Source organism: Carassius carassius, chromosome 46 (genome assembly GCF_963082965.1).
Source record: "Carassius carassius chromosome 46, fCarCar2.1, whole genome shotgun sequence".
Lineage (NCBI taxonomy): Eukaryota > Metazoa > Chordata > Actinopteri > Cypriniformes > Cyprinidae > Carassius > Carassius carassius.
The window spans coordinates 19,784,193-19,796,547 of NC_081800.1; the positions used below are offsets into that span (position 1 = coordinate 19,784,193).

Here is a 12,355-nt window from a genome sequence, read left to right on the forward strand (position 1 = left end):
AACTATTTCTCTTTTATTTGCTTTTGCCATCACATTGTTAAACTCTGGTGTTTTTCAAGGATTCATTAAATTATCATTTTTCTTTTGCCAAAATGTTATTCTACAACCCGAATTCCGGAAAAGTTGGGACGTTTTTTAAATTTTAATAAAATGAAAACTAAAGGAATTTCAAATCACATGAGCCAATATTTTATTCACAATAGAACATAGATAACGTAGCAAATGTTTAAACTGAGAAATTTTACACTTTTAACCACTTAATTAGCTCATTTAAAATTTAATGCCTGCTACAGGTCTCAAAAAAAATTGGCACGGGGACAACAAATGGCTAAAAAAGCAAGCAGTTTTGAAAAGATTCAGCTGGGAGAACATCTAGTGATTAATTAAGTTAATTGATATCAGGTCTGTAACATGATTAGCTATAAAAGCTTTGTCTTAGAGAAGCAGAGTCTCTCAGAAGTAAAGATGGGCAGAGGCTCTCCAATCTGTGAAAGACTGCGTAAAAAAATTGTGGAAAACTTTAAAAACAATGTTCCTCAACATCAAATTGCAAAGGCTTTGCAAATCTCATCATCTACAGTGCATAACATCATCAAAAGATTCAGAGAAACTGGAGAAATCTCTGTGCGTAAGGGACGAGGCCGGAGACCTTTATTGGATGCCCGTGGTCTTCGGGCTCTCAGACGTCACTGCATCACTCATCGGCATGATTGTGTCAATGACATTACTAAATGGGCCCAGGAATACTTTCAGAAACCACTGTCGGTAAACACAATCCGCCGTGCCATCAGCAGATGCCAACTAAATCTCTATCATGCAAAAAGGAAGCCATATGTGAACATGGTCCAGAAGCGCCGTCGTGTCCTGTGGGCCAAGGCTCATTTAAAATGGACTATTTCAAAGTGGAATAGTGTTTTATGGTCAGACGAGTCCAAATTTGACATTCTTGTTGGAAATCACGGACGCCGTGTCCTCCGGGCTAAAGAGGAGGGAGACCTTCCAGCATGTTATCAGCGTTCAGTTCAAAAGCCAGCATCTCTGATGGTATGGGGGTGCATAAGTGCATACGGTATGGGCAGCTTGCATGTTTTGGAAGGCTCTGTGAATGCTGAAAGGTATATAAAGGTTTTAGAGCAACATATGCTTCCCTCCAAACAACGTCTATTTCAGGGAAGGCCTTGTTTATTTCAGCAGGACAATGCAAAACCACATACTGCAGCTATAACAACAGCATGGCTTCGTCGTAGAAGAGTCCGGGTGCTAACCTGGCCTGCCTGCAGTCCAGATCTTTCACCTATAGAGAACATTTGGCGCATCATTAAACGAAAAATACGTCAAAGACGACCACGAACTCTTCAGCAGCTGGAAATCTATATAAGGCAAGAATGGGACCAAATTCCAACAGCAAAACTCCAGCAACTCATAGCCTCAATGCCCAGACGTCTTCAAACTGTTTTGAAAAGAAAAGGAGATGCTACACCATGGTAAACATGCCCCGTCCCAACTATTTTGAGACCTGTAGCAGATATCAAAATTGAAATGAGCTCATTTTGTGCATAAAATTGTAAACTTTCTCAGTTCAAACATTTGCTATGTTATCTATGTTCTATTGTGAATAAAATATTGGCTCATGTGATTTGAAAGTCTTTTAGTTTTCATTTTATTAAAATTCAAAAAACATCCCAACTTTTCCGGAATTCGGGTTGTAATTGAAAAAGCATGTGGATGAGACAAAAAAAAAAAAAAAAAAGTAGTTACTTTTAAATTTAGTAAACCCTGCAGTTGGCTATTCATATGTTGATGGTGCATAGTAGACGAAGACCAGTGGTGTGATCGTTGAATCAGTTTTGTCCTAAACATGCACGGAATATGGAATATGGAATATATATATATATATATATATATATATATATATATATATATATATATATATATATATATATTCATTATATCTCATTAACAATCTCATAAACAACTTGAGCAAATCTTAGTGGAATTTCCCTGGAATTAAAATTGCACCATTGCTGATGATGTTATCAGCATGACTGTCATGCAGTCATTTTATTTAAATCATGCTGAGCTGACAATGCTGCAATAAATTATATCACAAGGGACGTGAATGTGTGATGGGAAACATGAAGCTAAATGATTTCTAATCTTTGCTGACGTCTTCAATATGTCAAATGATATAAGACTGTAATAAAATTAACTCATATTAACTGTAATTAGTATAGCAAACAGCATTACTCCTTAAAACATTTATTAGTGATATGGACTGGTTATGTTTTTTTAATTTTTATTAAGAACTTATAAACAGTACAAAAACAGACACAAAAGTCAAAGCCCCAATGGTTAGGGTTTTGTATATGATCTAATATATGTCATATGATGTCAAATCAAAATTAAAATATAAACTTTGAGTCATCTTTATTTATGTTTAACTATTTCTGTCTCAGTGGTTTTAGACTCAACACTAACTAGTATTGGTGTGAAACCCTGAATTTGTCTGTGTGTATATGTGTGTGTATATGTGTATGCATATATATATATATCGTTTATCTAATGTACATTATATGGATGAATGTATTATAAATATATAATATTTATTATTATAAAGTATTATTTATATAACTATTAATATATTATTTATAACTATTATTATTAGTTATAACTTGACCATGTGATGTTAACATGGTGGAGCTCATGAGGGGACGGCCTCTTCATGTACAATTGTATTTAGTGATTGTACGATGCTATTGTGCACAGCCTTATTATAAGTGCTGTTCACTCCTTTGTGTAAAAACTTTTTAATTTTAAAAATACTGAGTGCACCTTTAAAATGTGACGCTTGTATTGTTTTTGAAAATATCTGTTAACCATAATAAACTATTCGATCAGTTTTAGTCCATTGAAATAAGAAAGAAAGGCTTAGAGTATATAGATGATTTCTGTCCTAGGCTCAGCCTCTTCTTCTGATATTGGCAGTGAGGGCTGGGGTACACTTATAGGAGGGGTCACATTTACACAATCCAACACTCGACTTCTCATATTCGTGTACTGTTGCTTGGACGGACAGCATCCAGTTTTTCCACTCTATAGGATTCCTGTACGCGGGACTTGACATTTTAACCAGAGGTACGCGTTTTTATTTCTGTTATATAACATGTGACGTAAACTTCTGAAAGTAACGTTATTCTCGAGACTGAAACGAATGCCACACATTCTCTTTGTTTATAAGGAGAACTGGTTGTTTGTTTTCTTTAGTCATTTAATATAACGAGAAATCCTCGAAATCCCACGCGTATGTAAATTAGTTAACTCCGTGAATAATAACATTGTTTCTTCTCCTCTGCGATTTTCGTGTGTCGTAGTTTGAATTTCATCAGTCCTCTCGGAAAGAGCGAGGCCTTAAAAGTCTTTCAAACTTCCGACACATTGGTGGGTTTCTTTTTGAACATTTGAACTCTGTTTTAATCAGATTTAAATACCGTCATGTTAAACCTTCTAAAAGTTGCGAAGTTGAAGCTGGCAGTGAAGAAATAGGCGTTTGCTTGTGTAACACACGAGGATGGGGATTCTAAGGAACAAGAGCTACAGTTGAGTGTCGTAAACTTTCGTAATCGTAAACTTTATTTATTTATCTATTTATTTATTTACAACTACGGAGCCTGGGAGGTCACCTATAGGAGAAACAAACAAACTAACAACAACAAAACAATCCGTCCCTTCAGTTTATAAACCGTACTCAGGAGTTTGTAAACTGTTCCCTCGGTTTAACAAATCGTGCCCGCGGATTAATAATTCATATATCATTGCTCTTTTTTTGTTTTTGATTGCTTCCACTGTCCTCATCTGTAAGTCGCTGTGGATAAAAGCGTCTGCTAAATGAATAAATGTAAATGTAAATGTAATAAACCGTACACACAAATTCATAATACGTCAAAATAACCCAGTTAATCCCTGAATACCGAGTAATCCATTTGCACACTGAAATATTTTCTATGCACTTTACTATCCATTGCACTAGTGTAAATGATGTTCATAGTTTATGCCTATGGAGTACATACACTTTTACATAATGCATCTGTATAGTATGTTCATAGTACACCTATCTGTATATCATGCTAATAGTATTTAAGATCTGTAAAGTATGTCCATAATACTGCCTTAAATCTGTATATTTACTGTACATTTGTAACATATTGTAAACCTTGTATATTCTGTATTTACTGCTTCTTGCACGTCAGGTTAGATGCTAACTGCATTTTGTTGCCTTGTACTTTACATGTGCAATGACAATAAAGATGAATCTAATCTAATCTAATTATTCACCGATAGGACAAAACACCACCGCCTGTGTTTTATAGTCTAAAATAAACGCTAAAAAGAATAGAAAATTCCCTGAATGCAATACAAAACAAATAATGTGCCTGTTATATTGTCCTTTCTTTTCTCTCTAACTGAATGCAATGTTATATTAGGCCTAATTATTTAATAATAACATTAACGGTGAAGGATGTAATTTCTTACTCTGGGGGGAAAAGCTTAGTATAATAAAATCACCAAAATAAGTCTTCATGATACGAAGAATAGTACACAAACACATTTCCAAAACTGTAAAAGGTTTTAAAAATAAAGAATTTATGAATTATTTTATGAAAAACATTTTACTGTCTTAAGTGCACTCATATAATTAGCCTATAAATTAAAATAATAATAATAAAAATAACTTATTTTTATTATTATTATCTATTATTATACAGGTTATGCATAAGAAGCTTTTATCCAAAACGACTTACAAAGGAGGAACAAATTCAGTCACAATGCCAGGTTTATGATACAATAATAATTAAGTGCTAAGATTATCACAAATTAAACAAGATTTTGATTCACATCTTTCTTATTAAATCGTTGTATTCCACCTCATACTAAAATCGATGGAGAATTACTTAATACACTTTGCTATAGGCATATTCCACATCATAATTTTCAATAAAACTGTATGTTAACGTATGAATGAAGTTTAAGAATTCGTAAATACGGTTTATAAACTAAGGGGGCGGATTGCGAAACCATTGGCATGGATTGTTTTTTTCTCTCCTCGACAGGAAATCGACAGGAAACCTTCACACTTCCTTTAAAATAACAAACTAAACTCTAACTATTAATCTCATGACTGTAGTCAGATGAAGTAATAAGTTGGACCTTTGTCATGGTTTTACTTTGTTCCTTGTTACTTAAGACAAGTCAGCAGTTTTAGCATTTCTAATGTTAATTTTTACCTGATTACATTGATTTTGTTCAGGGTAAAGAGAATGGGGACTATAGGGCTTAGGATCCAAAACCCACATTTTACCTACATTTATTAGGTATTTGTAGAAACGGCATATCTGTCACAAATTTTTTTTCACGTTTTCCATATAAATATATAAATATGTATTTAATCTTTTTTTTTTTTTGTCTCTTGAGATACTGTCCAGTGATACTCTGTCCTGTAAAAACTGACATCACACACTGGATGAGACATCAGCCACTCAGAAAAAAAATCTTTGTGTTATTTCAAGTTATTTTTTTATGTTAGTCATGAGGTCAAGCATAACATGTCCACCCTGGAAAATGTTGGAGGAAAGAATCAGATTTATTGAATGTTTATAGGCATCTATACAATGGCCATTTTCAGTCATAGCTCAATCATCACATTTCATCTTAACATATTCTTGCCCTTTGACATTATTTTAGTTTTTGTAATTTTCTTCCAATTGCTTGAATAGGATATTTGACTTTCAGTAATATACAGTTAATTATTAGCGCAGTGGGTGTGGTCACTTACTTTCATTGATGTTTATTTACCTTCCCTTTTTTTCTCTCTCAAGATCTAATTAAAAGTCATCATGGCTGTAGAAGGAGGAGCGAAATGTATCAAATACCTGCTCTTTTTCTTTAATTTCATCTTCTGGGTGAGTAACAAATAATGTATTATTTCACATCATATTTTGCATGAGCTAGAACATGTTATAACTGCTGGCCCATTTTTCTGAACTGTCTTTGGCTTATTGCATATTACCTCGAGGCTTTATTTTGAAAGATTTATACAAAACGCTTTCCTAACCCTGCCTTTTTACAATTCATGCCGTCTCACATTGACTTCAGTTTAGTGCGTGGCTTAAAAGGAAAACGGCACTGTTTTTCCATAATCCTCTATGTTCTTCCCTCAAATTAGACGAGTTGATATATACCTCTCCCGTCTCAGTGTGTGCACTCAATCACTGTAGCGCGCGCCTTCACTATGCTAGTGTTTAACTTAGCAACATTCATTCCTTAGGATCCAAACAGGGATGAATTTAGAAGCCACCAAACACTTCCATGTTGTCCCGATTTTAAGACGGTTACATGAGTAGTTACACGAGTAAGTATGGTGGCGATTTTCTAAGCGGATAAAAAATGATAACTATAATGTATGGCGGAAGAGCACTTCGACCTCGGTACAGTAATATCATCACTCCTGAACACTCCCCCTCTAATTTACGACAACCAACGTGAGGTGTTTTCAGGAGTGATGATATTACTGCGCCGAAGTCGAAGTGCTGCCAAGTGCTCTTCCGCCATACATTATAGTCATCACTTTTATCAGCTTAGGAAATCGCCACTGTTTATTCTGTCAACATACTTACTCGTGCAACTACTCATGTAACCGGCTTTAAAAAGGGAAAACATTGAATTGTTTGGTGGCTTCTAAATTCACTTCCCTGTTAGGATCCTAAGGAATGAATGTTGCTAAGTTAAACACTAGCATAGTGGCGTCGAGCACTACAGCGATTGAGTGCACACACTGAGACGGAAGAGGAATATATCAACTCTTCTAATTTAAGGGAAGAACATAGAGGAATATGGAAAAACTGTGGCGGAAATAATAGGAGAAATGATATGGACATTTTTTTTCTGTACTTCTCAACGTCTTACGTCTCGTGGTGTTTCACAATTCTTCCTCCCCCTCTCAAAAAAAAAAGTGTTAGGAGTTCATAGTAGCTATGACACAGTTTTGCCAGTAAAAAATCTCAGTGGAGAACAAAATAAGTTTCCTGTTATAGTGATTCAGAGTGTAAGGCCAAAAAATTTCACAACATTCAGGAATGTTTCCTGGTTTTGTCAGATTACAGGAATACAGTCATTTATTCATTTATACACACCTATATCATCTATGCTTCCTGTGATCACACAAAAACACTAATATCAGTTTGAACACACAGAATTATTTAGGTATCTACCTAGATGTTGCTACTGCGTTGACCATTCAGAGCAATTTCTGGATTCACCTCATCTTATTTTTGTTTTAAGTTTAAATTTCAGTCACTTTTTATTCTAGTATATCCCACAGTAATTGAACTATCTGTTTACTCACCTTTAATAATTTAAATAAATGATTTGTGACACAAGAAATATGACTTTAGTTATGGGATTCAGTGAACATCAAAGTAAATGAGAAATGTTTGAAAATATATTGTGACCACAATCATAAAAATGTTTATAGTTCAGATTGATTTAAAAACAGTGCATGTGTGGAAACTAATGTAACTTTCCCAGGGAAATTTTGTCGCATCTGAACAGGACATTATATCACATGGAGTTTCTCAACTGTAATGTTAGAAAGCACTAAAACAAGGGATCTGCTGTGTTTCAGTTACCATTTAATTGTTTTTCAAATAATAATGAAACCGTTCTACTTCTGTTCATTTTAGATTATTTTAATTTCATATTGGGTACATTTCCTGATACAAACCAGACCATTAACAATCCCAGTGATATTGAGAATTACAATTGTGTTTGATTTTGAGCAACAAAATGAAATAAAGTGAAACTTAGTTTTGTGCTGGGAATGTAATAGTCTCTTATATGTCTCAGTGGAAGCGAGATTTAAAAGTTCAGTGTCAGTCATGTGCTTGATCTTCCTATTTGTGATGGCATCATGTGGCTGATCAACGTTCATCTGTGACACATTTTGTGAAGAAATGCCAAGGGGTAACTTGAATAATATGGGCTGATAATAGACAATTAAACTCCTTATTTAGAACATAGTAATGTGTTTTTTTATGTAATAATAGACACTCCTGACAATTTCAGTGTATATCTTTTCACTCAGCAGGATTCATCCTCCTCTTTGTAAGTTTTGTTCAGGTACCTGCTGCCACTTATTACCCTCAAATATTTCCATGGGTGTTGCTTTGTACATTAGCCGGTTTGGTGTAGACATAAAAGTTTATCTGGGGGGTTGACTTGCTGTGACATGCCCATGCATCTTACATTTGTACAGCTGACACCTACATATTACTAAACATCCTTTACACTTTCCTCAGCTGTGCCGATCAGTCCTCAAGACTTTACTGAAGAGACATTTACACAGTACATTATCTATGTGATGATGGTGTTTAACTAATTTCCTGATTGCTGACAAACTTTACATAGCATGATGAATTGATATTTCAAGCCAGCGCCAATGGCAAGTTAGTGTACTGATAGTTACAAAGATTTGTTACAATATATTACCCACACCTAGTTACAGCTGCCTTTTTTGGTTTTCTCTTTAATGCTAATGCAATAAGTTAAGGTACCATTTCTGTTCTTTACATATTTAGTGGAAATCAACACTCAAATAAAACCTAGTTAACATGAATTATTTATTCCAAATTAAAAGATAGTTAAATAATAAAATAGACTAAGATCAGAAGTGGTACTTTTATTTCATTTGACTCTGAGAATGCATACACGATATGACATATGGCTTCTGTCTCAAGACTCCTGGTCCTCTTTTTGTGTTTCTTTTTCATCATCGTTCTTCTGTTTTCTCAATTTACTAGTACAAGTTTAAAAATGTAGATTGATTGCAGGTTAATGTCAGTTTAACTACAGAATGAGGAATAACAAAATAAATATTGAGGAGTGGGTTACTGTTTTTCACACTTCTCTCTGTCTCTTATCCCTAGCTGTGTGGCCTGACCTTAATAATTATTGGGGTATTGGCTAAATTGTCTATCGACACCTCAGCCATCATCAAAGGATACTCCGGGTCTCCTGTATTGCTGATAGTGGTGGGATCCATCATCTTCTTCATTGCATTCTTTGGCTGCTGTGGTGCCTGGAAGGAGAATCAGTACATGATGACCATGGTAGGGATGTGTAAGGAAAATATTTGTGTTCTAGCGCATAAAATGAGATTCAGGTTTTCCAATAAATGTAAACTAATTGTTGTTCAGACAGTTTCACTAAGATAAAGGAAATCGTTTAAGTGTTTACAGTCATTTCAGCTGCTTGCACAAGGGGATACATTTTGTTTGCACCATTTATTCTTAACATGTACCTATTAGTTCACAAGCTCCTTGTAAACAAAGGCTTAGTCACTAAGTATTACATGGCATTTACCTTTGTTGCTTCCAAATTTGTAATCAGGAAGAAGTCAAGAGATACATGCATTTTGGTTTTAATTTGTTTTCATCTTATTTAACCCCATGCAGCTGTCTGAGATCATAAATTTGAGTTGAAAGTGAGAAAAATGCTATATTGCTATATTTTCAAAGATTTATATATTGTTTGTTATCTAATTTAATTATTAAAATATTCCATTACATGTTATATATTTAAATATGCAAATAGAATAACATGACAGATTTGGGAAATGTATGTAAAAAATAATCTGGAACAAGAAATAATACTACTACTACTAATAAAAAAAAATAATAACCAGTATTGAAGCAATAAATACGATTAATTCACAAACGGGGGAAAAGTGAAAATATAGATTAATGATAGAATCTGGCATGCACTGGGGTAGTGGACAATGTTACAATGTAAACATAAAATAGGTTGGGGTTTTATTTGAGTGCACCTCCTCTCCATTTCTCGCTTGCAGTAAACTAATGGTTGGAAGAGAGTGGTTAAGCATATTCTGCTCATACTGTGAATCTGACGTCATCAGAGAAGGAAAACTACATCTAGGTTTTATTTCCACTAAATTGATGCTGATGCTTTTGATTATTTACTGACGGCCAACAGATCAAACCAGACTCCTTTTGACATAACACATAATTGGAAGAATAGATGTGTAACTAACTGCATATTTCACTAAAATGGATAACAAAGTTAGAATGAACTGGTGCCTCAGAATATGCCATTGTACAGCACCTACCCTCTCTCAAGAAAATCATTAAACTCTTTGAAACGCTATTCCTTGACTTTCTTCACCTTTATTTATTCTTTCCTAGTTCACTGTTCTTCTGTCCCTCATCATCATCATTGAAATCGGAGCCGCCATCGCTGGATATGTCTTATGGGGGAAGGTAAGCACTCTTCTCATGGGCACTTCATTTTTATTAATGTATTTCCTAGTGCCATTTGTCTCATAATAATTTCTCTTTCTCTGCAGCTGAATGATCTACTGCATGAACGCTTTGACATCATGATCGCAGGATACAATGAAACAGGAAATCATAAAACCATTGATAATATACAGCAAGAGGTTAGTAAACCCAAACCTCTCACTTTTTGGATGTGCTGCTTGTCCAAACAAGACCTGTGATCCTGCTCCGATGTCCATTTTCACATGCACATAATTGTATCTCAAGAGTTTCTCCCATTATTTTTTGCTTGGTGCCATCTGTTGACGCTAAACTGACATCCTGCTTCCTCTTGTGCTGTTATGTGGTTAAAATCACTTTAGACCGTGTACTGCACTGCACTTTTTTTTTCCACACACACAAACACACACACACACACACACACAGACACACACACACAGACACACATATATATATCATTTACAAAAAGAACAGTTACTGTGTAAGTTGAAATTGTAATGTCTTTCTTTCAGCAAAAGTGCTGTGGAAAAAACTCGTCTCTTGATTGGCTGAACTCAAAATTCTTGGCTCCCAATTCAGTCCCAGACTCCTGCTGTAAAAACATCACTAAGGATTGTGGTGAAGGAGCTATCCGAGACACCATAAAAATCTACACGGGTGTAAGAAACCTTTCTTTTTTCTGTACTGTGGCATTTTTATAAAGAAGTTCTACAAAAAATGTAACTGTGTCCTCATAGTTTAAATAGAAAATGTAGAGTTTTTAAATGTTCTTCTTTTTAAATAAGACTAGTTCAGATTGTTTATTGGACAGAAAATGTGGGATGTGCTATAAGCACTTAGATTTTGTTTATGTGTTTGATTAACACAGGGATGTCAGCCCATTATGGACAAGTTTCTAAAGGAAGTCATCCTGTTTATCTCTGTGCCAGCTCTGGTCATTGGACTTGTGCAGGTAAGACCTTCAAGATTCGTTTTTCTATTATATGCGCATAAAAAGTCATTGCAACCATCTCTTCTTTGTACTCTAACCAACAAATATGTTTTTTTTTTTTGTAGATCACAGGCATTGTGTTGTCCTGCATTCTGATGCGAGCCACCCGCAGTGGGTATGAGGTCATGTGATCACATCTAGTTACAGCACTTCACCCATATCAGCACATCACTTACAGCTTTCAGAAACAGTTCTGATGTTTTTTAAAACTATTATATAAATGACAATTGTTATCCCCCTTGCTGTGTAAGTTGAGAGTACTCATTTTCTTTGAGAAGGAAATATCTATGACGTCTATGCATCTATGAATAATCTAGTAGATTAGTCTTCTGTTAAGTCTCAGATTTATACTTTAGACATTGTTTTAAACTTGATCTTTATCGCATTGACATTCATTTGGGTTCCAGGACAACAATCAATTAATTACCGATATGCAAAATTTTATACATTAATAAAACATTCTTGTCAAAAAAAAAAAGAAATAAAATGTTCTAAACAAGTTTGTCCTCGTGTTAAACTTTGTAAATATTTAGAGTTAATTCAACGTACTACTGTGGTTGGTGAATCAATGGTATTTTGATGAAGGATACAAACAGAGACCATAAAGTTTGAAGTCTTTTAATAGAAGTTCAGGTCTTCTCATACTCCATTCACTATGTACTTCAACACTGAACCAAACAGCATTGTCTCTTTATATAAAAAATAAAATAATGCAACACATTTGGCAATATAAAAAGATAACAGCAAGTATTGCACCTAATTTGTTCCTGTTTTGTAGTAAAAGGCTGTTCATAAAAGGATGATCGAGTTATTTCAGAACCTGACAAAACTCATTAAGCATATTATTAATGCATTGACCAAACAGCCCAGTGCTCACAGAAAACAGTTTCTTATTGGATAGGTTAGGAACAAGGTGCAATATTCTTTGTGTTGTTCTGAGAACTTAAACTTTAATTAAAATGAGTATATGCTGAATTATAGAACTTAGCTTAATATATTAAGGAATACACTTTATCTC

The 12,355-nt window shown here is 34.5% G+C and overlaps 1 protein-coding gene across 2 annotated transcripts; it reads left to right on the plus strand.

The window, feature by feature from the left end:
* Positions 1–2,984: 2,984 nt before the first annotated feature.
* Positions 2,985–11,522, plus strand: LOC132128953 (CD63 antigen-like). 2 transcript variants are annotated; one of them, XM_059540368.1, is made up of 9 exons: positions 3,085–3,135; positions 3,372–3,438; positions 5,874–5,957; positions 8,979–9,161; positions 10,254–10,328; positions 10,415–10,507; positions 10,859–11,005; positions 11,215–11,298; positions 11,403–11,522. In XM_059540368.1, exons 3-9 carry the CDS (start codon positions 5,892–5,894, stop codon positions 11,466–11,468), a joined length of 714 nt encoding a protein of 237 aa, XP_059396351.1. In that variant the 5' UTR covers positions 3,085–3,135; positions 3,372–3,438; positions 5,874–5,891; the 3' UTR covers positions 11,469–11,522. The 2 variants fall into 2 exon arrangements, with proteins under 2 accessions (XP_059396350.1, XP_059396351.1); XM_059540367.1 differs by lacking the exon at positions 3,372–3,438 and having other exon boundaries at positions 2,985–3,135.
* Positions 11,523–12,355: the final 833 nt, after the last annotated feature.